Source organism: Megascapheus bottae, chromosome 7, assembly GCF_031878675.1.
Source record: "Megascapheus bottae isolate mThoBot1 chromosome 7, mThoBot2.hap1, whole genome shotgun sequence".
NCBI classification, from domain to species: Eukaryota; Metazoa; Chordata; class Mammalia; order Rodentia; family Geomyidae; genus Megascapheus; species Megascapheus bottae.
This window is the reverse complement of record NC_143515.1, coordinates 66,274,014-66,301,800: the sequence shown is the minus strand read 5'-3', so window position 1 is coordinate 66,301,800 and position 27,787 is coordinate 66,274,014. Positions and strand designations below refer to the sequence as shown.

Sequence of the window (27,787 nt, the reverse complement as noted above, 5' to 3'; positions counted from 1 at the left end):
CAAAGGGTGACCATTTTGTCTTCCTCTTCTCTACCCTCTTTTCTTCTCCTCCATTTCCCCTCCCCTTCCTTCCCCTCCCCCATCCTGTCGCTTGGGGCCCGTAATCAATGAGACGTAAAATGAGAATGTGTCAGGAGCTAGCAAAGCATGGAGAGCAGCTGGGGAAGCCTCTGCCTGCCTGCCTGAGTGGGTGGGTGGACCCCTCAACCCTCCACTCACAGCCATGGCACCATCCACCAAGGGCCCGGCCTGGCCTGGCTCCCAGCTGGACACCAGTAAGGGAGCTAATTTTCAATGAGTCCAAAAGCCTCCTTTTTTTGTTTGTATGCCATGAAATCCATGTGTATTACCATGAAAGATGTGTCCAGGATGCATGATAGTCATAAAAGCAGATTATATTATTCCAGTCTATAAAACCATACCATTTTGGTTGCCGCATATTTTGGTATATGCACCTCTGGAGTAAATGGGGAAATGCTTTCCTTTTCCTTCCTCCTTTTCTTCCATCCTTCCTTCCTCCTTACATTATTCTGTCCCTTTTTGCCTTTGTAGCCCAGATTATTTGGGAAGTTCTGGTCTTCCTGCTTCAGTCTCCTAAATGCTAGGATTGCAGATCTGTGTCATCATGCCCAGGTCAGAAAACACTTCCATGTACATTTTTCCTTTGTTGGAACCTTAAGATTTTTTTTGGGGGGGGGGCGGTTTTGGAGCTTCGTCTCTGGGCCTGGGTCTTGTCCCTTAGCTCTATAGCTCAAGGCTACTACTCTACCTCTGGAGTCACAGCCCCACTTCCCATTTTCTAGTGGTTAATTGGAGATAAGAGTTTCAGGGTATTTCTTGCCCGGGCTGACTTTGAACCGTGATCCTCAGATCTCAGCCTTCTGAGTAGCTAGGATTACAGGCGTGAGCCACTGAGCCTGGTGCATGTTTTGTTTTTGTAATAATTAAAAATAATTTTATAGTAAAGGCATTTCCATTATTGAGGAAAAAGCCTCACAGAAATATACACAGGCTGAGGAAAATGCCAATCTAGCCTTGGGCTGGAATTACATCAGGGAGGGAGAACCAGTAAACTCCTGCTGATCCAAACAACTGCCTAAAATCAAAGCAGAATTTGCTTTTAGCAGAGATATGGGATGGTGGTCCACTTAAGAAGCAAGTTCCGGGGCCAGGAGTTTGGCCTAGTGGTTAAAGTGCTTGCCTAGCATGCATGAAGACCCGGGTTCGATTCCTTGGTACCACATACATAGAAAAAAAAGCTGGAAGTGGTGCTGAGGCTCAAGTGGTAGAGCTCTAGCCTTGAGAAAGTCCAAGGATAGTGCTCAGGCCCTGAGCTCAATCCCAGGACTGGCAAAAAAAAAAAAAAGAAGTTCCACGCAAGCCTGGGTAACATGTTGAGACCCCCAATAAATAGACATAACTAAACAATTGAAACAAGCCAGGTGTGGCAGCTCATACCTATAATCTCAGCACTCACCAGCAGAGGCACGGAGATACAGGGTTATTAGTGAATTTGAGACCTTGTTGAAGGGCCACATAGTAAAATCCTAACTCAAAATAAAATAAAATAAACCATTTCTTATGAGACTGGTTTGCTAGACCAAATCTATGGTTTTTAGGACAAGAGGGGATCAAGTTGCAAAAGAAGCTTTTGACATGAAGTTTGCATGGCTGGCAGCAACTGGACTTAGGGCATCTTGAATGGTGTGAGTACCAGAACCACATAGGCTCTGTGGTTCAACTCCTTTCCCCAAGGGAACCCAGCTTCCCTGCAACCATCAAGGCAGAGTCCTGGCCTGCTGGCTCCTCTAAGTGTGAATTGTGCCACACAATTTCTTGGCCACTTTCCTTCCAAACTGGATACCAGAGGCCTTTCCCTGAGCCCAGATGCTGTAGAATGAACAGAAGAGGTGGAGGGAAAAAGGTGGGGGTCTCAGGTTCTATATAAGGGGAGGGAGGGAAAAGGGCTGCAGGGCTGAGAAGTGACCAGAGGCTGTGAGAGGTCACTCTGAGGGAGTGTGCTTGTTCCCAAATCCCAAATGACCCCCCTCCAAAGGAGTCACATGGGGCCGATGCAGTTAGACATAAGTTTATTGATGGAGCTGCAGAGAGTCCTCCCTCTTCCTTGGATAGCAGAAGGCACAGCACCAACAGAGGGATGGACAGACAGACCTCCACACACACACATGGATGGAGCAGACTCCAAAGCACAGCCACACAGGCACAGAGACACATAGGCCACAGCACCAAGAAACACATACACACGCACACACACAAAATCACAGGCAGGGCTAGGACACATGGACAAAGTGCAAGCTTGGGGCCTCTGCATAGACAAAGTGAGGACCATGTGGGGAGGGGGCCCCTGCTCACCTCCCCAGGCATAGGCACACCAACAGTACACAGACAGGTGGATGCCCCCAGCCAGCCAGCCAGCCAGCCACCCAGACACAGGGAGTGCACAGAAAGGACATGCTTGGCTCTGACAGTGAGGATCATGGGGAGTGAGGACTCAAGGGGCCTCCACATACCCTAGACCCCTGAACTGGTCACAGCAGTTCTGCTTGACTCCTGCCCCACTCCCCTGGCACACTTTAGTCTTGCCCACTGGGGTTGGCATTGGGGGAGGGGATTGGCAAGTGGAAGAGGGAGGAAAGGGGACGGGCCCAGCTCAGTCCCTTCTCTGTGATCACAGAGGAAGGTGCTGAGAGTCCAGGACTGAGCCTGGGCCTGGCAGTGGGGTGAGGGTGGGGTGCAACTCAGGCACGGGGGTCCTGGCAGCGCAGGCAGTGGTCCATCGAAGGATGGTATTGCTCAACCTGCAGGGTACAGCTGGAGAACCCAAAGCGCGAGTAGAGGCGGGATGTGGCCTCAGCCAGGACATCTTCAGGGTCAGCAGAGGAGTCTGTGGGAGAGTGATAAGGGCAGCCTCAGTCCTTGGGGAGTTGGGCACGAGCAGGAACTGCGATAAGGATGCCATGAAAGCCCAAGGGCTGCACAGCTTCAAAGCTCGTCATGAATGGGGCGCCTGCCTTCCTTTCTGTTTTGTATGAACAGCGTAGAATTGTTGAAGGGAACGTCAGACAGACTCACCCCTAATGGGCCATGCTAACACACTGCCTGTCCCCAGCTTCCAATTCTCTCCTGCCTCAAAGCATCCATACAGATAGATGCTCCCGCAGCCCAGCCACACGGCTTCCCAGGACAATCCAGATGTAAAATATTCCACCCCTCTGTCCGTCCTGAGTTGCCTTCAAGTATCCCTCAAGCTATGATATTTTTGGCATCCAAATTTCATGCCTTTGATTGCTTCTTGCATCTGGAAGAAACTAAAAAAATCCTTTGTCAGCTCATGAGTCACCATATATATTTTTAATAGCTGAATCATAATGTAGTTATCATTTTATATTCAGACTTTTTTCCTTAGCAGTATACCATAAACATTTCCCCTAGTTGGCACACAAACTTTCATAATCATCATTTTAAATAGCTATGACACCTCACTTAATGGAGGTGCCCTAAGTGACCTAATGTGCCAACATTGGACTTGCTGGTATGAATGATCTTTTAAAAATGGCTGATTCCCTATGCAACTGCACAGTGTATAAGTCCTCCTTATCTGGAGATTGGGTGAGGGGGGGCGACAAAGTGGGAGGGGGAGGAGGAGATATCACGAAGAAAAAACAGCCAGGTATGAGAATATATGCCTATAATATATGCCTGAGCTCAAGAGACTCAGAAAGGAGGATCATGAGTTCCAGGCCAGTCTTGGCTACTTAGTGAGCCTTTGTCTCAAAAGAAACAGAAAAACAATCCCAGTACTGGAGGTTATTAGGACTTGTTGGGGATAAGGGAATGATGGTGAGAAGTCACTGGCTGGAGCCAGTGTGGACTCACCAATAGCCAGATGTGCAGAGGCGATATGGTAACTGAGCGTCAGGGCCCACAGGCGCAGCTCATGGGTTGCCCGGACTCCTGGCACCGACATCAGTGTGTCCCGTACAGGTTCAAATCCTATGCCTCGGGGGGCACCTGAAACCAGCACCTGCCATGTCTTACTGCCAGGGCGTCCCTGCCAGGGCAGCCTGCAGACTCCATTTCCCATTCCGTTCCCGCCCGCCTTGCTGACCTCTATGATCTACTCTATGTCAAGTCACCCTTCCAGCAGCAGGCCTCCTACGCTCTTGAGAAAAGAGGAGGGACCTGGTGCTAGCTGGGGTCCAAGAATGGGGAACAGTGGTGCCAGATTCACCTTCCATGAGGACGTGAAGAACATCCCGGAGAGTGGGGGTTGTGGATCCGAGGGCGCAGACGGAGAAGAAGAAGGTGCTGATGGGGTCCGCGGCCTTGTACTGAGGCTGCAGAGAAAGAGACACCCCCAGGCCAGGGGCCGGCTTCAGAGGGCTTTCTAGAGACATCCCGACAAACAGGAAGGCTCTGAAAACCCTGGGGAGAGGAAAAGGAACATGGCCCGGAGCTGGGAGATGCCCGGGAGCTGTGGTGAGGGGAGGGAGGCTGAGGTTTCCAGAAGGCAGACAGGAAGGGACGGGAAGGTGGAGGCAGGCCTCCAGGATGGTACCTTGAAGTAGATGAGGATGGCGGCTGCCAGGACCCCAAGACTCTGCAGGAGATCCCCCAATACATGCACAAAGGCCGCCCGGACACTGGTGTTCCCCGACGACAGGGTATCCCCACATCCCTCTTCTAATGGTGCATATCCAGCCCTCCGGGGCCTGTGGCTGTGGCTGTGGCTGTGGCTGTGGCTATGGCTGTGGCTGTGGCTGTGGCTGTGATGGGGGGTAGCTTGGTGCAGCACAAAGGCCATTCTGAGGAGGAAACAGAGCAGCTCCGCCAGGCCTGCCCCTGGCCTCTTCTTACCTACTCCTTCCCCCATCTCCACCAACTTCTCACCCAGCACTATCTGGGAGTACAAATGATGAAACCTGGGGTGCCACGGGTATGTATTCAGATCATGGCTTCTGCTTGACTAGCTATAGGATTCAGGCAAGTCGCCTGGTTCCTGCCAGGACCTTTTACAACACAGTTGTGAGGCTTAACTGAGATCATACTGATGAAGCCCCGTCCTCTCCTCCCCTCCCCCCAGGGAGCGGCTCCACAGCAGGACCTCAACAGATGTCTGCTACCCCAACTGAAGGCATCCCTCTTAGCCCCTTCTTGGGAGGGCAAAGACAGTGAAACACTGGACGTGTCTGCAAGATGATGTTCCCACCCTGAATCCCACGTGGCGTTGGCTCCACACTGAAACCTACATAAGATTGGCACAGACCGCAACGCTGGCGGTCAGCAGCATGGCATTGCCCTCGATGTGGTAGTCACCATGCAGCAGGCGGACGAAGGCCAGGTACAGGAGGACGCCAGTGACCAGCCAGAGGGAGAAGACAGAGGCCAAGGCCCCCAGAGTCTCTGCGGGGGAAGACAAACTGTCAGAGCCCTGTTCTAAAATCTGAGAGGCATCCTCTGGCAAGATGAGAGAGGCACTGGTTCATCAAGGTCTCTTACCTGAGCGGTGCCAACCATAGGTCATGGTGCGGGTGGCTGGCCGGGTAGAAAGCCAAAGGGAGAAGAGACTGCCTAACATGCTGGCCACATCTGCCAGCAAGTGGGCTGCATCGGACATAATGGCCAGGCTGTGAGCCATATACCCACCTGCAAAGGCAAAATGAGGTAATACCAAGTGGTGTGTGTGTACAGGCATGGAGAACACATGGAGGGAAAAGACGACAAAATGACAGTGTGGTTTTCTTATGTATAGGAGTTATAGGTGCTTAACCTCTTCTTTTCACTTGTCCACAGTATATGGTCCTCAGCCACATAAAGCTGCGAAATCATTTGATACACCATGGGTCTGCTTCCCACAGTCCACCTGCCTATAAATGATGTTATAATATCCGAATGGCCAGGAAATAGGTTCCCTGCTCCTTCTGTGATATATTTTATCTTCATAATAAGAACACAGGTGGTTTTATTGTTGCACTGAGGTTGAACTCAGAACCTGGTACTAGCTAGACAGGCATTCTGCCACTTGACCCCAGCCTCTAGCCCATGCTTTAGTTGTTTTGGGGTTCTTGTGTGTGTATGTGCTGATCCTGGGGCCTGAACTCAGAGCTCTTCAGCTCAAGGCTATCGCCCCACCCCTGATCCTGGGTGTTGTCCCTGAGCTCTTCAGCTCAAAGCTACTGCCCTATCCCTTGTGCCACAGCCCCACTTCCCATTTTCTAGTGGTTAATTGGAAATAAGACTCTCATATTCTTTAGTACTCAGGCTGGCTTTGAACAGTGATTCTCAGATCTCAGCCTCCTGAGTAGCTAGGATTACAGGCATGAGCTACCACGCCCAGCTATTTCTGAGTTTTTTTGCTCAAGGCTGTGCTCTACTACTTCAGCCATAGCTCCACTTCTGACTTTTGGGTGGTGAAGTAGAGGTTAAGACTCTCACAGACTTTCCTGCCTTTAACAACAATCCTTAGATCTCAGCCTCTTGAGTAACTAGGATTACAGGTAAGAGCCACTGGTACAAGGCTTTTAATTTTTAAACAGGGTCTTAGTTGGATGTGGTGGTTCATGCATGTAATCCTAGCTACTCAGGAGGCTGAGATCTGAGGATCGTTCAAAGCCAGCCTGGGCATTGAAGACTCCAAGACTCTCGGAGACTCTTATCTCTAATTAATCACTAGAAAAAGGGAAGTGGGAATGTGGTTCAAGGGGTAGGTGGGGAGATAGCCTTAAGCTGAAGCGCTCAGGGGCAACACCCAGGCCCAAAATTCAAGCCCCATGACTGACAAAAAATAAATAAATGAACAGGGTCTTGTGTTATGCGTGGACTGGCCTGACAGAGCCCTTCCTATTTGTTCTTCCTGCGTGGCTGGGATGACACATGTGAACCACTAATAAACCTTTTACTGGTTGAGATGAGGAAGAGGTTACAAACTTTTTGCCCAGGCTAGTCTCAAGCTGTGACCCGCCCAGTCTACCAAATAGCTAAGCATACAGGCATAAGCCACTGCCATCATCCAGAAGATGGGGTTCTTTTTTTTTTTTTTTTTGCCAGTCCCAGGGGCTTGAACTCAGGGTGTGAGCTCTGTCCTTGGGCTTTCTCAAAGCTAGTGTTCTACCACTTGAGCCACAGCACCACTTCCATCCTTTTCGATGTATGTGGTACTGAGGAATCAAACCCAGAGCTTTGTGCATGTTAGGCAAGCACTCTACCACTAGGTCACAGTCCAGAACCAAAAATGGGGTTCTTAAAAGACCAGTGAACATAAAGTGAAGCCCTGCTCCCCCTCCCCCCATAAGCCTGGCACAGACTCACTCAGAATCCCCCTTGGGGTTTTGTTCTCACCACTCCCCACTTCCCAAATCCTTGGCACCCACCACCCCTCCCAGCCACACACCTCTTGGCCTTTCAATCCAAGAACCTCAGGACGCTGTAAAGCATGTTTGGAGGGCTACTCCCCAACTTACCCACCACCTCCCCAGTCATGAAAAGGATGCACACAGCAGCAGCAGCATACAGCTGCTTCCTGGCATGTTGCCTCTCAGGGGTGAGGCCTGGCTGTGGTGACGAGTCCCTGTGGCAGAAGTGGGAGGACATTCCCTCAGGCTTGGGTTCCTCAGGAAGGGGCTCTGAAGGTTCTGTGAAGAGACTGAGGCAGGCAACTCATTCAACCTTGGGAAGGGTCCACAGGCTGACCTGTTGGTTCCCAGGTCCTCAGTCCCCCATGCTGGGCTCAGCATAGGCTCATCTCTCACTGCTGCCCTAGGTCCAGTACAACCAGAGCCTTGTGTGTAAGGTGAAGCCAAAAGAATAGCTGAAATCCTGCTCTCCCTTTTTCTTCCCTCCATACATAAAGCTGCAGAACTTTATAGCTGGAAGAAAGCTTACAATAGTGTAGGTTAATATTTTAATAAGTATGAGGGAGAGGATCATGGGAGCAAAGCAGCCCAGTGGCGGCTGGTGCCGCCAAGCCTAGAACCCAACCAAATTAATACACTATGATAGAATGAGCAGGACATCCTGATCTCAGTGACTTCTCCCTGAACTGGACAGATGTGCTATGACACACATCACAGGGCAGACACGGCCACTAGAACAGTTATAGGGCTCTAGGTGTGTTCTCGTGAGGAAATCTGGGACCAGCTGGAGGAGGTAACATAAGAATGAGAGCTATGACAGAGATGGTGAACAGTGCCAGGCAAAGGAAGCAGAAGGGATGGCAGTGTTTAAGTGTGAAGTAACTCAATACAGGAGCCTGGCATTAGTGGACCTCTTTCCTAGCCCTCCTCCATAAGCCTGCATTCCCAGACACTGCCCCTTCCCTTCTAGACCATACATAGCTCAAATGCCCCCCGGGAGAGGGTGTGGAGCCAGAGACGGTTCCAGCCTAAAATCCTAGTACTTGGGAGAGAGGCTTGAGGCAAGATTATCTTGTGTTTAAAGCCAGGCTGATGCATACAGTAAGACCCTGTCTCCATCAAACAAACTAAGCTAAATAAATGGAGAGTAGGGCCAGGAGTTTGGCCTACTGGTAGAGTGCTTGCCTAGCATGCACGAAGACCGGGGTTCGATTCCTTGGTACCACATACATAGAAAAAAGCCGGAAGTGGTGCTGAGGCTCAAGTGGTAGAGCTCTAGCCTTGAGAAAACCTAAGGACAGTGCTCAGACCCTGAGTTCAAGCCCAGAACAGGGAAAAAATAATAATAATAAATGGAGAGTGGAATGTTGGGACCCCAAAAGTCTGGGGATGGAAGTGGCAAGAGCACTGGATTTGGAATCTGCCACATATCAAATGGACCTCAGCTTGACCATAAGCACCTGGTGGTGGCCCCTTAACTGTATGGTGGTGTCATAAGCCTTGCTTGACAAATGGGAGAGCTTGTCAGAACCCAGGCTGAGTTTTAGGTCTGGCTTAATTTTTACCATCACCACCACCACCACCACTGCCCATCCTGAACCCCAGCAAATAAGAACTTTCCACAGAACAGAGGACCAAGCAGGAAGGACAGACTGCAACAGCCACGGAAATGGGACGAGAATAGCTATGAGGGGAAAGTGATAGCTCCAGATAAGAATGGGATCAGAGCAGTAAAGGTGGGGTTAGGGAGGCTGCAACCTCTCGGTTTAAGAAAGCTCTGCTAGGTGGGTAAACTGAGGCTTGAAGAGGCATTTGGTGCTTGTGGGGAAAATTTCTTGTTGATAGATTGATTTCTTTAATGTCAAAAGCCCTTTCCAAGACTGACATCTGTACATTCACGTCTCCATTTCTAGGGGAAGAGGGGACCTGAATGAAGGTGGCTTCAATGCCCCTCCTCTTACATTCCATGAAGTGTGTGCCAGGCAGTGTACACACAAGGAAGCCCTGTCTCGAGATGCAGACAGATGTGCAATAGAAGACTTCTAGCAGGAAGAGGCAGTGCTGGGATTTGTGATAAACAAATTACTTTAGGACATAAGGGAAGGAGTGACCAACTCTGGTGAGGGAGAGGAGGACGTCAGGGGAGAGCTGAGCCCTGTGTGGAGAGGGTGCTCCAGACCGGACGCGGTGTGCGGTGTGTCATGGATCATGACACCCCTGCAGCCCGGGGTTTATACAGGAGGTGCCAGGGGAGGGCTGAGGAGGAAAGTGCTGCACCAAGAGGATCTTGTTGTTGGCAAAGAGAGAGGAGATGTGGAAGGTTCTAGAACAGACTCACCAGATGCAGGTGCAGTGTCAGAGGAGGGGCAGGTACACAGCGGCCTCCGGGGGAATCCTGCAGGATTTGGTAACTAATGGTCATAGGAGAATGAAAATGGGCTAAGAGATGGAGATGCGGTCAGAAGAGCAAAACAGAGGCTGGGGGGCTTTGGGGGCAGAAGCCAAGAAGTCCTCTCTGGCCTTGTGAGGCACTACACAAATCAGTCATCAAGGCAGGCATCCATCAACAGGCTGACTGCTCCTTTTTGTTGGAGTAAACTGAGGATTCCCTGTTGGGGAAGGCGGGCGCCTGCATTGTGCGAGCAGGCCAGCTATTTCCTCTCCCCAGTCCTCTGAAATTCCCAACAAACAAGCAATATTGGGGGAGGGAGGGAGGGTCCCTCTGGCAGGGGAGAAGGGACTGATGAAAGTCAAAGGGATGTGGAGGAGACGCCAGGCCACCGCTGCCGCCCCCGCAGCCGCCCTGGCCACCTCTGCAGTGCCCTGCAGAAGGGAATCTTCCCCCCCACTTCCTCTTCTCCCCCCTCAATCTAAGGTCCCCTCCCTGGGAAAGAGCTGGAAACACACAGAGGACAAAGGGAGAGGGACCCCGAGAAAAACGGAAAGACAGGGAGACGGGGACGACGAGAAGAGCAGGGGTCCCTATCCAATTCTAGGGACAAACGGACGGGCAGCCCACAGACAAAATGGCCAGCGGAGGTGTGGTGGGGAGGGCCGGGGAGGCCGATCGGGGCCCCGGCGGCGGGAGGCTGGGAGCGGCGGGCGCGGGAGGCCGCGGGGTGCGGAGGTGGTTCCGGCCGCCCCCGGCCCGCTGTCCCCGCGCCCGCCCGGCGCCTCATTTCACACCTCGCCGCCCCCGGCCCCGTCTGTGCGGAGCCGGGAATACCCCCGCCGCCCAGCCCGCACCTGCTCCTTCCCTGCCGCCCCCTCGCTTCCCACCCCCCAGCTCGGCAGGCTCGGGCCCGCGCGCTGCGCCCCGCGCGGCGCACCTCTGGCCACGGCTGGAGGGCGCGCCCCAGCCGCGCGTGGGGAGGCCAGGCCCGCGACCGGGGCCCGCACCGCCGCCCGGCCCGGCCCTGCAGACCTCGCGGCTCCGGGCCCCAGCTGCGGCCCGTCGGAGCGCCGGCCGCTCCCGGGGAAGTCAGACGCCGCGGGGCCACGCAGGGGTCCCCAAGCTTGGGGCGCGGGGTGATGGGGGAAAAGCGGAGGGGCTGGGGGAGCGGAGGCAGGGCTGGCGGGTCGGCGGAGGGAAGGAAGCGGGGGAGGGGGGGGCTGCGGACCCAGAGACACCGCGAAGTGGACGGGCCTGGGGCGCGGAGGCCCGGTCTGTCTGTCCTTCTGTCCGCCCTACCTTTTCAAGCGCAGGCCACCAGCGCTGGCACCTCCACGGTCCCGGGGGCTCACCAGGCGCGTGGTCTCCGACTCCCCCGGCGTGGGAGAAGGCTCCATGTCACCGCTGCCCCCTTGAACCGTCTAGGCCCCACCGAGGGAAGGGAGAAGCCGGCCAGCCCCGTGCCAGCCGGACCCCCGCACTCCCCACAGGGCTTGGGGGGCCACCAGAATGGAGGGAACCGTGGCGACTGAGTCCCAACTGCAGATCCCGCGGCTGCTGGAGCCCCGCCCTGTGTGGGGCGACTCCCCAAGCCCCGCCCCCGGGCTCCCCCTCCTTCCCCCACCTAAGACCCGCCCTCGAGGCACGCCCCCCGCCCGAACCCCGCTCCCTGTCCCCCGACCCCCGCTAGTGTCAGGTGGGGACCTCAAATGCGCCCCAGCACCCGGCTTTAGAGAGTGCGCCAGCTCCCCAGCGGCCCCGAGCCGGCCTGCCCCCACCCCGGGCCCCGCCAAGCCTGGGGACCCCTCCCGAGAAGCCCCGTGCGCCCTGCACCCGAGGGCCGCCAGACTGGAGGCAGACAAACAAGCGCCGAGCCTGCCTCGAGAGGATCGGGAGGGATGTGGGGTGCGCAGTGACAGATTCCGGAGAACTCCAAGGACTCCAGCCAAAAACCCCACTGAGGCGGGCGGCTCTGGGGCAGGGATTCGCGAGCCGAGCGCTGTTGCCAAGCACTGGGCCGCTAATTATCATTTGTTTTTATACAAGGACTTTGGGTGGCAGAAAGCTTCCTGCTCTCCTGCAGTCTACGACCGTCCCTACTTTTCGGATGAGTAAACTGAGTCCCAGCAGGAGCGTGCAGCGCGCGGATACAGAGCCAGGACCGCCAAACCCGCCCCGCCCTCTACCCCCGGGTCGGGTCAGGTCAGAGGACGGGGCAGCCCCACTCCTCTGCTGGCTGGGTCACCCTGACGGTGGGCGATTCCCCATCCCACGCCGGGGCCCCTGGGGGACACCAAAACCCGAGGAGGAGGGACTTACAGCAAAGTCGGTGTGGCAGCTGGGTCGAAGCTTCAAGTGCGCGGTGCTCTCTGCCCCTGGCCCCCGCCGCCACTGTGGAACGAAAAGGGGTGGGGAGCGGACTGAGTGCTCGGAGGGGGGACGAGCGGGGACAGGAAGGCGAGGGGGAGGGCGCGAGCCGTTAGGGAGCTCCGGCCGGAGACCTAGGAACCTCATCCTTCAGAACACCGTGCGTGTCCCGGAGAGCCACACCTGGCCTGGACGCGGCCCCGGACACCGAGACCGCGCGAGCACCTCCAAACACCCACCCGACGAACCAACCAAGGCCGCCAGCGCCGGCCACCGAGAGGGGCTGGACGTGACGGGGGTAAGCCGGGAGAGCTTCGTGGAGGAGGTGAGGCACGCTGGGCGGGCCCGGGGCTGGCTGCTCCGGGAGACGGAGTTTCCAGGGTTTGCGGGTGGCGGGTGAGAAGAAAAGGAACCCCAAACCAGAAGCGGGGGTATGTGCGCCCTTGGCGCCCGGCCGGGGGCCACAGCCAGCGCCCGTGCGCCCTGGCCACCATGCGCCCAAAGCCCGCGCGGGCATCGAGCCATACGTGGGGGCTTTTGCTCCTCTCCCCAACTTCTCCTACTGGCACGGAGGGGCCCCAGCTCGGGTCCCAGGACATCTTGAGGTAGGGAGACTAGAAGCCATCGGCCAAGGTGACCTTGTAGACCTCCCGCCCCGGTCGGCTAAGCCTGGGCCCGGCCGTCCGCGCGGTCTCTCCCTCCTCTGCGCCCGCCGCTGGGCCCGGGGCGTCCCTCATTTGGAGAGCGGGGAGGCAGCAGCTGAACGCCCGCCCGCCCGCCTCGGAGGAGGATGACAGGATGACGACAACGGGGACAACAATGGCTTCCTCCGGGATTTCCCGGGAGCCGCCTGCCCGACCACACGGGCACATGCCCGCCCCGCCGGGCCGGCCGGTGGGCGACCGCTGGCTCCTCCCGGGCCCGGGTCGGGCTGCTACCCCAGCTGCCTCCCCAAGCCCGCGCCGCGCTGGAGAGCCAACAGTTGCCCCCGCTCGGGAATCTATGTTAAGCAAAGCTTGGCGGCAAAACGGGCTTGCAGCTATTTCTCCAAGAGCCATCCCGTGGCCCTACAAAACATGTACCAAGGGCCATTTCCCCAAATGCCAGGCCCAAGGCGGTCGTGCTGAGCCGGGACAGCAGCCGGCAATTTCCCCCGGGTTAGCAGGCCAGCCGAGGGTGGGTGCTTCTTATAGTACTGTGGTCTTGTGAGAATTAATCATAACCACGCAACCCGCAACATCCTGCTAGCTCAGCTGGGGGTTGCAGGGGCACAAGATGGACACCAGACTTCCCTTCCTGACTCTCATGGCAAGAGGAAGCTCTTCTGTGGTCCTTTACCACTGACTTATTGTGATCTCCCCTGCTGCCTGTCCTACATTGCTCAGTATCCATCTTGCCTAGGGTGAGTCACGGCTTTACTTAGTCCCCAGTGAATGGTGGAGGCAAGAAGTGCTCAGTAGCCCAGGGAGGACAGGTCAATGCCAGCGTCCAGAGGGCCGCTGACAGAAGAGGCTGGGGGGTGGGGAGAGTGGGACCCAGGTTCAAAGTTTATACTGGACCAGATCACTGCAGGGAGAGCAAGAAAGCAAACCACAATGCAGAGATACAGATTTAAACTGGGCTTTCAACCCTCAGACCAAAACCAATTAAAGAGTTAATACTTGAGAGGGCCAAGCTGAAGGGGGCTGACAAAGACAATGCGGAGGTGCAGATTCCATTCTACTCCCTTCCCATTGTCACCTCCCCCGAAGCCAAACCATTCCCAACATCCCCTAGACTGGGAAGAGCCCCGCCCCCATCCTCTTCAGGCCTCCAGTGCTTATCTGATCACAGCAGGCCTTGCACTGTCCAATTCATTTGTTTGTCTCCTCATCAGAGCTCCCTGGGTCCCTAACACCCTACTAGAGGCTGGCACACAGCCTTCAATTAAACCATTCTGAAGAGGAGGAGCTGTTGTGAGAGTGGAAGCAGCGTGGAAGAGGATTTTCTTTGGCAATAAAGGTGATAACAAACGGCCGAAGCCTACATATCCCTTAGGTGGGGACTGGCTGTCATGTAATACACGCTCCTGGCACACTACTTTTTCTTTCTTAGGCTTACTGTGCTGTATTTAAATTGTGATCTGAAAATTATGATCTTCCATTTCCAAAATACCACTGTTTGGTTTTCCTCTTGTTTTATTGCTTAGTTTCAATCTTCTTCCCTGGTCATCATCATCTCCTCAAGCTTTTAATGCTGGGTTAGCCCAAAGAGGACTGGATCACTTCTCTCTCCACACTCACTCCCACAGAACTATTATCCTGTCTTTTCCTGTCTTTACTTCTGGGGTGGTGGGGGGAACTCCAGGGGCTTGAACTTAGAACCTCACTTCTGGATTGAGAATAGACTATAGAGTCTATAGGTCTTAAGAGTAAAAACAGGGAGGTGGTTTGAGAGGCTACAGCAACAAGCAGGAAGACAGATGGTGGTGGTTAAGACAGGGGTTTGCTGACAGATTGGGTATGAGTCAAGGATGATCCTAAGGTTTCTGGTCTGATCAAATGAAATTGAAGTCACCATGTTCTGACATAGGCGGGCTGCAGAAAAGGCTAAGCTCTGCCTACAACCCCTTTTGCCCTGGCTGTTTTTTTTTTTTTTTGCCAGTCCTGGGCTTGAGCTCAGGGATTGAGCCCTGTCCTTGGGCTTTCTCAAGGCTAGAGCTCTACCACTTGAGCCTTAGCACCACTTCTGGCTTTTTCTATGTATGTGGTACTGAGGAATCGAACCCGGGTCTTTGTGCATGCTAGGCAAGCACTCTACCACTAGGCCAAACTCCCGGCCCCTGTTTTTGTTTTTTTTTTAAAGTTACACTTTACTGTCTTTAAATAGTTACACAGTGCTTTGGTTATCTTTGAGATAGGGTCTCGCTTCCTGCCAGGACACATACCTGAGCCCAAACCTGCTTGTTAGGGTTCCCACCTTAGCTAAGATGGCAGGCTTATGCCACCCATGCAGCAGTTTCCTTCTGTGGAGATGGAGTCTCAGACAGTCTCAGTGTGTCTTGGCTGACCTCTTTTTTTTTTTTTTTTTTTTTTTTGCCAGTCCTGGGCTTGAGCTCAGGGCCTGAGCCCTGTCCTTGGACTTTCTCAAGGCTAGCACTCTACCACTTGAGCCTCAGCACCATTTCCAGCTTTTGTCTATGTATGTGGTACCAAGGAATCGAACCTGGGTCTTCGTGCATGCTAGGCAAGCACTTTAACCACTAGGTCAAACTCCCGGCCCTGTCTTGGCTGACTTCTAACCAATCTCAACCTCCCAAGCAGCTAAGATTGCAGATATGAGCCACCAGCACACAGCTTAAATTATTAAATACCTTCAGGTAACAACAGAAATCAGTGATGGTTGAGTCTGGATGCTAGTTGGGTATAGTTTTTTTCTTTGGGGGAAGGGAATCATTGGAATATTCTCTCAATTTTAGTATGTGTTTTAAATTTATTTTAATAGGATAAAAAATAAATGGCATCTGTTGATGATAATTCTCAGAACTCTCACTTGGACTTCAAACTCATTTACCCCAGTGCCACTTTGATGTCCTCACTTGTCTAAATGGCAAGCATCACAAGCTTCCAAAGGCCAAACCTGTTCTGATCCTCTCTGCATCCCACACTCTTTCCTCTGCAGTCCGTCTGTGTTAGAACATAGTAAATCCATTATATGATCAGGCCAGAAACCTAGGGTCATCTTTGACTCATATCCAATCTGTTAGCAAACCCTTGTCCAAACCACCACCATCTGTCTTCTTGATTGTTGGGTTTTATATTTATATTTTGTGGTGTTGTTAACTGGAGCTTGAACTCAGGGCGTGAGCACTGTCCCTGAACTTTTTTTTTTTTGCCAGTCCTGGGCTTGAGCTGAAGTTCTGAGCACTGTCCTTGAACTTTCTAAAGGGTAGAACTCTACCACTTGAGCCTCAGCACCACTTCTGGCTTTTTTCTATGTATGTGGTACTGAGGAATTGAACCTAGGTCTTCGTGCATGCTAGGCAAGCACTCTATTACTAGGCCAAACTCCTGGCCCTCTGCTGGGGCTATCTTCAAACCATGATTCTTAGATCTCAGCCTCCTGAGTAGCTGGGATTATAGGTGTGAGCCACTGGTACCTGTGCACTTTATATCGTCTACTTATTTTACTATTTTCTTCTGTCAGAATGTAAGCTCCATGTCAACAGAAAATTGTGTCTATTCTGCAGCTAGAAAAAGTCTCTGACACATAATGGCACCTAATAAATATTTGTTGAAGTTTCCAGGGAATCTCTCACTAGCTTATAATGTAGGAAGGCAGAAAAAATACTTTGATCACTTTGATAAGCGCCCATGGTACCTAGACATAGAGCAGAACTTAGTAACTGTTTGTCAAGTAAGTTAAATGATTTAAGGAAAAGATTCGTTTTGTGGCGTGGGAGCAATTACATGAAGGTGAAGATGACCAGGAATATTGCAGAGACCAATTAGGTCACTGTGGAAAGTTCACAATAATCTAAGGGCAACAGGAGATGATTTTTTGAAGGGGTAAGACAGTCTTTGGTCGTGGAGTTCATTGGATCCTGTGGGGTATAAGCAGAGGCATGGGGAACATGGCAGGTTTGCTGTCTTATAGCAGTATCCAGGACAGGACAGGGAAGAGGGAGTAGAGTTAGAGAACAAGGATCACAATTAGCTGTGTCATGGGAGCTGAAAAGGATGGACAAATAAAGTAACTATTTTAGAAAAGAAAAAACTAATCAAACTTGTTTTTAGCTGAGTTTGGGAAAACCAGTAATTCCACAGGCCAGTGATGCTTGGATGTTGAGCTTCACTAACTTAGAAATGCCATAACATTAACAGAAATAGGGCAACTACAAGAAGTAACCAACTTGGACAAAATGAGCTGAGCTTTGAGTATGGTTGAGAGGTAAGGGAAGGCAGGCTGTGGTTAACACTCCAGCTGTGACAGATGAAGCCATACATGTAGACTCTCTCAAGAAGAGAAGAAAAAACACAAGCATTACTGAAAGACCATATTCAACACTCACGATGCAGAGGCAGGAGGATTGTGAATTCAAGGCCAGCCTGGGATACACAGCAAGACCCCTCAAAACAAAACAGCCAAAAAAAAAAAAAAAAGGCTAAGCTATACAGGATACTCACAGTCTTCAGGCAAGAGGATGGGGAGGCAGGACACTTAACAGATGCAGAAGGAGAGCCAGAAGAAGGAAGCATCCAGCAGATGAAAGTACAGAGCTGGCAGAGTGGAAAGGAGGATCTAAGGCTCAAAATCTCTTCCCAAAACATAGCCTGATGTTTTTCACTTCATGTAGGTACATTGCTCTAACTCTATTGTTATTCCTCTTTTATTGGTAAGAATTAAAGGAAACACTGTCTTTCTCATTATGATCTAAATTACAGTGTTGTAATTTGCTTGCTTTCCAGCTATCCTTTAGAGATGACAGAACCTATGGAGACAATAGTTTTTTCTTAGAAGTAGTGAAAGGAAGAGTGTGAGGGGCCATTTGGGAATCCTGGCTGCTTGGGAAGGATTATATGGCATGTTATGGATAGCCACAAGGAAGCATGTCAGCACTGGGTCAGGAAACAAGAAGTCAGAGGTCTAAGGACCTGGGAGAAAGATGCAGAAAATGAATGGAAAGACACCAGTGATCATTTACAAATCTTAGCAACACAACTTGATTTTTCCTGTTTTCTTAAGAGACAAAATTAAAAATAACTCTCTTTTCCTAAAATTGGAGAGATACTGGATACAGATAATGATAGTAATCATTATTTATCTTATAAAGCACATTTATCATGTGCTGGGAACTGTTTAAATTAAGAATTTAGTCCTTCCCATATCCAAAGAGGTAGAAATGATCAGTTCCAACTTAGGACGAGACAAGGGTGCCATCAACCTGACCCCTGGTGTGCAGTGAGTGGAACTGCAGGTGACAAAGAACAAGGCCACCTCTCTAGCTAGAAGCCATGTCCTTCCTTCCTATAGATGTGTGGCCTAGGAGAGATGGACAAATCAAACCAGGCTGGTTCACCTACAGTATACATGCCTTCCAGTGGGAACAGGCAATGAGAGACACTATCTGACATTACCCATGAAAGGCCAGAAATACCAGCTTTGGGCTGTCTCTAGATGTTCATTTTCACTGGGATGTGAGCTGGTGTATTTAAGAAGCAGTTATGCTGTTGACCTTGGACTTGAAGTTAGGAGACAGTCTAAACCTCACTGGGCAATCTTGAGACAGTCCTTCTCATGGGCTACCCTCAGTATAGTATGAAATGAAGGCACTGCATTAGAGGTAAATCTCTGAGGTCCTTTTGCATTCAGGTAATAGAATTCTAGAACCTTATTGTTGGGTGTGACAAAATATGGTCCATCTCTGTCTACTCTCCTTTCCTCTCCTTTTGCTCTCTCTCCAACTGCATATGTTCTAGAGTGAGGTATTTTGAGTATAAATATGTCAGTGTCTGCTGTCTGTATATATGTGTATATAGTTATATAACTACAAGTTTTTATTTGTGGGTAAACAAGGGATGTTTTGTGATTCTTCAGGAATCACAAAACCCAAATGGCTCTGGAAGGTGGCAGGTGCTAAGATCACTCATTCAAGTCATAGTGGGAAAGCAAACGTTTCTACAAAAGGTTTTCATCTGTAGCCACTCGTTGACACAGGTTTTTTCTCTATTCTTTTTACAACCAAATCTAATTGCGTCATGGCATTAACTCAATGGAACAGATTTTTCCAGTAGAGGAAAAGGAGATTCAGACTAAAGGACTTGTCCAAAATCACACAGTTTGTTAGACCAATGCAAAACCTGGGTCCTAGGGCTATGACGCTTGGCGTGAGTGTTTGTTACACCCTGGAATGGGTGTGAGAAGAAGGCTGTGAGTAGGACCATCAAGGGAGCTGTGGTTTCTGGAAGGAAGAGTGCACTCTGGCCACAGCACACCAGACCTCCTCTGCAGATGGGTGTCTGTTCTTTCAGAGCAGAGTCTCACAAGACCTGGATAATGGACTATGATTAAGATGTTTAAGGGACAGGATAAGAAGTAATGATACTCTGGAGCCTCTGGCAAAATGTAAATGATGTTTACTACCTTTCCTAGGACTCCCTTTCATAGAACAAGGATGTGTCATGCTTCCTGTTAGGGTCTCTGTGAAGATTAAAGAAGACAATTAAGCAAACGTGACTGAAAAGCCACACATCCATTTGCTCTTTGAGTCAACTGATCAACACTTATTGATTACTTACAACATCCCAGCAACTGTGCTAGAAACTAGAGGAACGCTGAGGCAAAGAAATAAGGAGCTCAGAATTACAGCACCTCTAGTTTTCTCTTTGTTATGGGTGTGTTTTGAACTCAAGGCTTTGTGCTTAATAGGCAGGCACTCTACCACTTAAGTCATGCTCTTAGTCCTTCTTGATCTCCTCTTATCTAGGATCATATGAGGGAAGATGGACCCTATGATCCTGGCCAGTTCACCAGCTTTGGTCCAAGAGAAATTTTGCTGTGGCTCAACCTCCAGGCTTACACTCTATTAGCAAGGGGTGCCTTAGCTGTAGCTTACCCCACAAATCACTAGTTCACTTATTGAGAGCCAGCCGTGGTTCTAGGTACTGGGAATACAGAGTTCCTATCCTGTGGAGCTCATTGTCAACTGGGAAAGTCAGATCTTAAAATAAACCAACTCACACATAAATAAATATTCACAAGTCACGGGGAGGGTGTTATGAGGTAAAGACAGAAGAAAACCCAGTTGAAAGGTCTCTCTGGGGAGGCAGGAAATGAAGATGTTCGGAGGATGAGAAATCGGCTGTAGGAATAGCCTGGGGAGGAAGCATCCAAGCAGAGATTACAACATGGTCAAAGGCCCTTGAACTGGGAGGGAACATGGTGTCTCCAAAGAAATGACAGGAGAGCAGTGAGGCATAACCCAAAGCCAGTACGCCAGTGATTCTGAATGAGATTGGAAAGGCTGGGGCGGGACCGGGCTGGCCTTGGACATGAGAGGTAAAGAACCCACTGTTATGTTCACTACACTTTGAATGCCTTCTCCTCCCTTCCCTTGCAGCGAAGAAATGAATTGGTTTGTTCCACTAGTTCTCTTGCCCTTCGATACCTATGACAGGTTGATTAGAGAAGCCTAGCATAGTACAGACCATTTAAAAAAGAAAAGAAAAGGTAGTCGGCTAAAGCTCCTTTTGTTTAGTTGAGTAATCTCATTAATGCATCTTACCTAGAGCCTATACATTGGGTAGATGATAATAAAGGTTTTCAACTTTTACCCCACCCCCTGTACTGGTCACAGATCTATACAAATGAATTCACTAATTCAGTATTCATTATACCTGTCACATACTGACTCAATTTGCCTAGATGGCTGGCATTTATTGAAATAGAGTATTGACTTGCCAATTAAACCTGAAGAGGAAAGTATATATGCCTGAATAACTGTAATAAATGGAAAAGTGTGATCAAAGCCACAAAAGAAGTAATGGACAGGAATTACTGACATAATAATACTCTTTCAATTGAACATTATTAGAGCCTTTGATCCATCCTCTGTAAAGGAAGCCAACACCACAAACACTTCCTCCTAGAGGACATGATAGAAGGTCAGGCCTGGTAGATGGCTGTTTCCCTTATACTGGGCAACTGGGACAAATGTAGTGGTATGGGGCTGGGAGCTTGGTTTAAGTGACCAAGTGCTTGCATGTGGAAGGTGCTGTTTTCAATCCTCAGAACCACAAAAGAAAAGAAAGCAAAGAAGAGAAAAGAAGAGGAGTGAAGGGGGGATAGGGAGAGAGGGAGAGAGGGAAAGAGGGAAAGAGAGAGGGAGAGGGAGAGAGGGAAGGAGGGGGGGTGCTAACAATATATATGTATCAAGACCTTAAAAAGTATCCAGTGTGGGGACTGGGAATGTGACTTGTTGGCAGAGTGCTGGCCTAGTATACAAAAGGCTCTGGATTTGATTCCTCAGTACCATATAAACAATAAATAACTAAAAGGGGATTTTTTTAACTGTATTTTTTTGTCTTTTCTTTTTTTGGTGCTGGGGATTGAACCCAGGGCACTTTGTCCCTGAGCTAAATAACTGATCTTAAATAACTAAAAGTTTTAAAAAGTAGCCAATGTGAGCCAGGCGTGGTGGCTCACGCCTGTAATCCTAGCTAACTCAGGAGGCTGAGGATCCAGGTTCAAAGCCAGCAATACAAAGCCGAGAGACTCTTATCTCCAATTAACCTCTAGAAAACAGGAAGCGGGGCTGGGCTCAAGGGTAGCCTTGAGCTGAAGAGCTCAGGGACAACGCTGAGGCTGAGCTCAAGCCCCCATGGAGTTCAAGCCCCATGAACCACCAAGAAAAAAAAAAAAGTATCCAATGTGATACACTTACTCCACATCCCAGAATCTATCTATCCTTCAACAAAAATCTGAGATCCTTCAAGCCCACCCAGGGTGCCAAAAAAAAATAAAATAAAATAAAATAAATTAAAAACGAATCTGAGATCCATCCAAAGACTCGACTGGTGTGTGAACAGTCATTATTTCTAAATAGAAGCAACTGAAATACCCAACCTGGGTGATGTCCGCACACGACAGTACATACCCACGATGGCCCCCAGGTCAGTGGCGCTTGGCTTGGGCTATGCCAAAGAGTGACACCTACCTGCAACCCCTGCCATCCAGGAGAGGAGCAGGGGCATAGCTGGAAGCCCAGTTCAGGAGGGCTACACCGAGGGAGGCTTTGTCTCAACACAAAAAGAATAGAGACATGGAAACAGCCAGTGGATCCCGACATCGCGGCCAACGCGTGGAGGCCCGAGTCGGGGCCGTGCGGGGTCGACGCAGCCGAGGCGGCTGCGTCCGGGCGGGGAAGGGGAAGGAAGGGCCCCGGGCCGGGAAGGAAACCCGCCTCTGGAGCAGGCCTGTGGCCGCCATACCTCTTGCGCCGCGTCAGCCAGCCCGCTGTCCTGCCCGGCGAGAGGTGGAGAGCCATGATGGCGGTCGGGTGGGTGATGGCCTCCCACTTGAAGAAAGACGCCGTGGAGGGCGGTGCCAGGGCTGGAAGCAACGCTCAGCCCAGGCCTGCGCTCCGGCCTCCGGAGTGAGATAAGTCTCAGGACCAGCACGGCGTCTCCAGCCCCTAGAGACCGCAGCGCCAAAAAATGTCCCCGAGGTGCCCACTGCGCATGCACAGCCCGCCAGCGACCAAGCCCGGGTGTGAGGTTTCCCACCTGAGAGAATGAAGGATATAGGAGAGCTACCTAGCTGAAGAGAACGACGCCGAGGTAAAGGGCCGGGCCTCGTGGAGAATCAGCGCGGGGCTGTGGGCCCCAGCAAAGGCCGAGTAGCCGGCTCGGCTCCTTGCTTTGGCTCTCCCAGGCCTCTCTGGCCCACTTTCGGGAGTCCACCCACCCCTGCACCAACCCTCGCCTGCCCGCTTCCCTCCTCAGCCTTGGGGTCATCATCTCCCTGCTGTCCCCAGGACCCAGTCTTGAGGAGGAGAGCCGGATTTGGGAGCTAGAGGGTGAGGAAGAAGCCAGTCCCTGGACTAGCCGTAAGGCCCTGGCCATAGCCTCTGCCTGGCTTTTGAACATCTCACTTCCTTGGGTCGTGCGGATTGGATCTGTGGTTAGAGATCTCGATTCCTGACCCAACCTCATCAAGGACTGGGACCAGCCTTGTCTTCCAAACCAAACCCTAAGCGTGGACAAGCATTGAAAGTGTACAAGCGCTGGAGAAAATCAGGCCTTTCTGTGGCTTACGTCTCTCTTTGTTTAGGCCTTTCTCAGCTCTGGGGTGCCTGGGGGTCTGAATAGCTAGAGGATGCTGGGATGAGGAGAAGATGTTTCCTCATTGACATCTGCATTGGATGCACTGGTCCCCTACACTGTCCTTCAGGTCATGGTGAGTGGGCATCACTGATGTTGTGTTCTTGTTCTTCTGGGCCAGATCATGTCTCATGTGGAAGAAGCCGCCCGCCAGCTATCCAAACAGGGTTCAACCCTCTATGCAGTGCTGGAGGTTAAGAAGGGTGCCTCACTTAAAGAGATCAAGAGAGCCTACAGGTTCAGACCCCATCCTCTGTGGAATCCTGGGATTTCCCCCTCTAACCTTTTTCTTTCTACCTTGCTTTCTGGCCCTTTTATATGCCAAGAAGTCTTTATTTGAGAATCAAAGGAGGCAATCACTCTTATCAGTGTGCCATGGAAAGAGACTTAGCATTTAGTGCTTGCCTCCATCCTTTGTACATCCCTCTTGCTCTCCTGCACTGTCTAGAGACCTATCCCTGCCGTTCATTCTAATTATCCCCCTTTAGCCATTCTCCTTCCCTTCCCACCCTCCTTTTGGGTAGGAGACTGGCCTTGAAGTACCATCCAGACAAGAATCCAGACAACCCTCAAGCAGCAGAAATCTTCAAAGAGATCAACACAGCCCATGCTATACTGAGCGATCCTAAGAAGCGGGAGATCTATGACCAGCATGGCTCACTGGGGATATACCTGTATGATCATTTTGGTGATAATGGTGTCAGATACTATTTCACAGTGCACAGTTGTTGGTTCAAGGTACACAATTTTTTCTTGCCTAAAGAATAAGGAAGGATGGGTTGGGAATGTGGCTTAGTGGTAGAGTGCTTGCTTCACCTGCATGAAGCCCTGGTTCTATTCCTCAGAACCACAAAAACAGAAAAAGCTGAAAGTGGCACTGTGGCTAAAATGGTAGGGCACTACCTGTAGGCATAGAGAGGCTCAGGAATAGAACCCAGGGCCTGAGTTTGAGCCCAAAACTGGCAAAAAAAAAAAAAAAAGAAAAGAAAAGAAAAGAAAGAGGAGGAGGAGGAGGAGGAAGGAGGAGCCAGGAACCAGTGGCTCATGCCTGCAACCCTAGCTACTCAGGAGGCTGAGATCTGAGAATCACAGTTGGAAGCCAAACTAGGCAGTTCTTGAGACTCTTGATTGATTGATTGATTGATTGATTGATTGATTGATTTTGCCAGCCCTCAAGCTTGAGCTCAGGGCCTGAGCACTGTCCTTGGGCTTTCTCAAGGTTAGCGGTCGACCACTTGAGCCACAGCACCACTTCCGGCTTTTTGTATGTATGTGGGTGCGGAGGAATCGGACCCCAGTCTTCATGCATGCTAGGCAAGCACTCTACCACTAGGCCAAACTCCCAGCCCTCTTGAGACTCTTATATGCAATTAATTACCCAAGTGCTTCACCAAGAGTTGTGACTTTGGTGGTAGAGCATCAGATTTGGCAGACAAAGCTCAGGGCAAACACCCCTAACCTGAGTTCAAGATCCAATACCAGAACAAAAAAAGAAAAAGAAGGAAGGAGGAGGGAGAGTGATGAAAGCGCTAATGTTGTTCAGGACCCACTGTACTCCTAAGTTCATGCGTGACATTGAAACCCTTTGTGCAACTACTTTAAAGTAATATAAAGAAGCCAGGTGAGGTGGCTCACGGCTGTAATTCTAACTACTCAGGAGGCTGAGATCTGAGGATCAAGGTTCTAAGCCAGTCTGGGCACTAAAGTCCATGAGACTCTTATCTCCAATTAATCTCTAGAAAACTGGGAGTGGCATTATGGCTCAAGAGGTAGGGCTGTAGCCTTGAGCTGAAGAGCTCAGGGACAACGTCCGGGCCCAGAGTTCAAGCCCCATGTCTAACTGGAAATATATATAGAGAGAGAGAAGGGGGGGGAGGTGGGGAATAAGAGATTAAGGAAGCAGTCAAGTGTGATGGTAAATACCCAGCACTTGAGAGGCTGAGACGGAAGAAGGCTTAAGAGTTTGAAACCAGACTGGGCTCCATAGTACAACCCTGTCTCAATTAAAAAAGAGGACTGAGAGCATGGCCTAGTGGTAGAGTGCTTGCCTAGCATTCACAAAGCCCTGAGTTTGATTCCCCAGTACCACATACAAAGAAAAAGCCAGAAGTGGTACTGTGGCTCAGGTGGCAGAGCACTAGCCTAGAGCAGAAGGTGTCCAAGAATAGTGCCCAGGCCCTGAGTTCAAGCTCAGGACTGGCAAAAACAAAAAGAAAGAGAATCGGGCTGGGAGTTTGGCCTAGTGGTAGAGTGCTTGCCTAGCATGCAGGAATACCCAGGTTCAATTCCTTAGTTCCACATACATAGAAAAGCGTTTCTGTTGTCTCATTTTCTGGTGTGGGGACGATAGAGAGAAGGGAGTGTGAATGGAACCACGGTAGAACTTTTGGTCCCAGGCCTCTCTCGTTTTAGACCCTCGTCGTCCTGTGTACCCTGTTAACTTGCTGTTGCTGCTGCTGCTGCTGCTGCTTTTGCTGTGGAACCCTTACACCACCATCCGAAGAGGACAATAGACAGTACCCACCGCATGTCCATACTGAGCCTCCAGGTGAGGACCAGAGGCCATGGCTAAGGCCAGAGGTAGGTTAGGAAAGGATGGAGGAATGAGAAATGCCCTGTGGAAATGGCAGGTTAATCCCTGCATGTGGCAGTTTCAACCCTGGTATTGAGGCAAAGTAAAGAAAAAGAAGTCATCATTCACCTTATGCTGACCCAACCTCTCCAGTTAAGCTAAGGAATGAGATACGAGGGCTACAGGCAGGAGTTGAAGATGCAGTTCATTGTATTTGCTGAAGAGAAAGATACACTGGTGATATTGCTCAATGTTTAGAGCCTAGGAAATCCCTAGCACTGCAGTGGAGAAGGAGGGAGGGAGGGAGGGGGAGAGGGAGGGAGGAAGGGAAGGAGGAAGAGAGGGAAAAAAGGAGGGAGATGAAGTGTCTGAAATGATTCCTACCAGAAATAGTCAAAACTTAAAATGGTGGGTTGGCTGAAGCTCACACCAGTGCCACCTTGCGAGGCTAATGAGTAATGCTTTCTTGGTAATAGACTAAAAAGTTATTACTAAATGTTTGTGTATGTAAGTAAACATGCCTAATTCCATCACAGGGAAAAGCAGAAATGTTAGAAGAAATAGTGATAGCGATGATTACTAATGGCATACAAAGCAGAGTAAGGTATGTAAACTGGAAAAATATATAACTAACTTCAAGTAGTCATCCATGAAAAGTTTATATCTTTGTACCATGGACTCTAGTGGTTTGTATCCTTACCTGGAGGGGTTTGTTTTGAATTCTAGGGGTTATTCTTTCTGAGTAATAAGGTGACAGCTGTTTCTGCCATTAGGTGCTGGCCCAGTGGGAGTGCCCTCTGCTGTCCGACTAGAACCCTGGGCACGTTGAAGAGAAGCAAGGAGCTCTGAGCTGACACCTTGATTTGATTCCTCTTCTCATAAAAATCAATCTCATAAGAATCCCTACTTTTAAAAAAAAAAAGACCATATTAAACAAAAAAAAAGAATCCCTACTTCAGAAACATCAACCATGTCCATTTTAATAAGGACACCATCTCTGCCCTCAGTGATGCCATTGACCCTGGCTATATGAGGTCTTCCAGCAATGTTTTAGCCTACTTTTAATCCACCGAGAAAGCAGCCCTCCATCCATACCTGTTACAAGAACTCAGGAAGTGGCGTCAGGCTTTTCCTGACCATTCTTTTCCTGTGTTGACCTTGACATTTGAGCCAAGGATGCTATAACTGGGCAAGGTGAGTTCTGTCCAAGGAGCAGAGGCAGCACGCAATCCTGCTTTGTTGTAACTCTGCCTCAAGAATGCCCAGCACCACCTGCATTCCTATGCCAGTTCTCCTTTCTGAGGCCAGTCTCACTGTCTAGTGCCTACACCAGGGGCATTGCAGCTCATCCATGAGTCAACTCCAGAAATGTATGAATGCATGGAAGGCTTACAGGTGGCCCATTCATCCATTGTGGCTTCAAACTTAAGTTCCAACCCAGCACCCAATCAACTCTGGTCCTGTTGGCCCCCTGGGGTTCCCACACATAGAGCCTGCTGCCTCTGCCTTTTGCCACACTCCTGCAGTCTTGCTTTGACAATCAGGGCACGACAGGTGATAAGGAAGGATTGTATGCTGCAGACTTTCTCTTTTGTCTCTTTGTGCTGCTTGTTCAGCATCCTCTCTGCACCCTGTTTTCCTTGTCTGTGGGATCAGGACCTAGGGACTGCTCAGATTTCTCTCCCCTCACTGGGTAAAGGACAAAGCAATGGCAGTAATAAAAGCTTTTGTCCGTCTAGTCCCAGTGTGGTGTGTGTGTGTGTGTGTGTGTGTGTGTGTGTGTGTGTGATGGCCTCCCAAATAGCCAGTTGTGCCAGGAGTACCCCCAGTTGGAGATGGGGGTGGGAACCAGGCCAGTACTGACATGTAGGACAAGGCTGGCATGGAGGATAGAGTCAAGGATAACTGGAAAGCTGGGGTCAGAGCTTCCCAGAAACTGGTGACTGTGGCCCTCTTAGTGCCCTAAGACTTCCCTGGAGATTGATGCCCTGAAACCCAAAATAGGGCCCTGGCATTCAGATCCTTCCTGCCCAGCTCAGCTTCTCCCAATTTCCAAATAATGTTTAGGTCCTTGGAGTAGCTTCAGTGCTATGCTCTTGGGACAAAATGGCACACTTTCTCAGAAAGCTCATAGCTAGCCTAGCCTGCAGCCTGTCTGACCTCTCACACTGCTTTCCTAGGGTGACATAGGAAGGGTTTGACAGGACCAAATACACACAGGACA

The 27,787-nt window shown here is 50.7% G+C and overlaps 2 protein-coding genes across 10 annotated transcripts; one reads left to right on the top strand and one right to left on the bottom strand.

Moving 5' to 3' along the window:
* Positions 1–2,662: 2,662 nt before the first annotated feature.
* On the bottom strand, positions 2,663–22,251 carry Slc30a3 (solute carrier family 30 member 3). 3 transcript variants are annotated; one of them, XM_090337283.1, is made up of 9 exons: positions 22,101–22,251; positions 12,085–12,156; positions 7,482–7,663; positions 5,521–5,667; positions 5,271–5,424; positions 4,580–4,826; positions 4,253–4,358; positions 3,898–4,032; positions 2,663–2,905 (listed from the first exon to the last, which is right to left on the bottom strand). In XM_090337283.1, exons 3-9 carry the CDS (start codon positions 7,609–7,611, stop codon positions 2,760–2,762), a joined length of 1,065 nt encoding a protein of 354 aa, XP_090193409.1. In that variant the 5' UTR covers positions 7,612–7,663; positions 12,085–12,156; positions 22,101–22,251; the 3' UTR covers positions 2,663–2,759. The 3 variants fall into 3 exon arrangements, with proteins under 3 accessions (XP_090193409.1, XP_090193408.1, XP_090193410.1); XM_090337282.1 differs by lacking the exons at positions 12,085–12,156; positions 22,101–22,251 and adding an exon at positions 11,065–11,312; XM_090337284.1 differs by lacking the exons at positions 12,085–12,156; positions 22,101–22,251 and adding an exon at positions 9,712–9,982.
* A 103-nt stretch (positions 22,252–22,354) lies between these two features.
* Positions 22,355–27,301, top strand: Dnajc5g (DnaJ heat shock protein family (Hsp40) member C5 gamma). Of its 7 annotated transcripts, none has more exons than XM_090336185.1 (6): positions 22,355–22,448; positions 23,113–23,228; positions 23,516–23,729; positions 25,404–25,571; positions 26,100–26,167; positions 26,337–27,301. In XM_090336185.1, the coding sequence occupies exons 2-6, from the start codon at positions 23,116–23,118 to the stop codon at positions 26,410–26,412; spliced, it is 639 nt and encodes a 212-aa protein (XP_090192311.1). In that variant the 5' UTR covers positions 22,355–22,448; positions 23,113–23,115; the 3' UTR covers positions 26,413–27,301. The 7 variants fall into 7 exon arrangements, 6 of the variants coding, with proteins under 6 accessions (XP_090192311.1, XP_090192310.1, XP_090192312.1 ...); XM_090336184.1 differs by having other exon boundaries at positions 23,480–23,729; XM_090336186.1 differs by lacking the exon at positions 23,113–23,228 and adding an exon at positions 22,942–23,067.
* Positions 27,302–27,787: the final 486 nt, after the last annotated feature.

Excerpts from the sequence above, each read along its gene's own strand:
- Slc30a3 (XM_090337282.1), bottom strand. The coding sequence starts at position 11,162 with ATGGAGCCTTCTCCCACGCCGGGGGAGTCGGAGACCACGCGCCTGGTG. Across the intron at positions 7,664-11,064 it reads GGTGGCCTGCGCTTGAAAAG|TCTCTTCACAGAACCTTCAG; the intron begins GTAGGGCGGACA and ends TGCCTGCCTCAG. Across the intron at positions 4,033-4,252 it reads TCTTCACGTCCTCATGGAAG|GTGCCCCCCGAGGCATAGGA; the intron begins GTGAATCTGGCA and ends TGCTGGTTTCAG.
- Dnajc5g (XM_090336184.1), top strand. The coding sequence starts at position 23,116 with ATGTCTCATGTGGAAGAAGCCGCCCGCCAGCTATCCAAACAGGGTTCA. Across the intron at positions 23,730-25,403 it reads TGCACAGTTGTTGGTTCAAG|ACCCTCGTCGTCCTGTGTAC; the intron begins GTACACAATTTT and ends CTCTCGTTTTAG. Across the intron at positions 26,168-26,336 it reads GGCATACAAAGCAGAGTAAG|GTGCTGGCCCAGTGGGAGTG; the intron begins GTATGTAAACTG and ends TTCTGCCATTAG.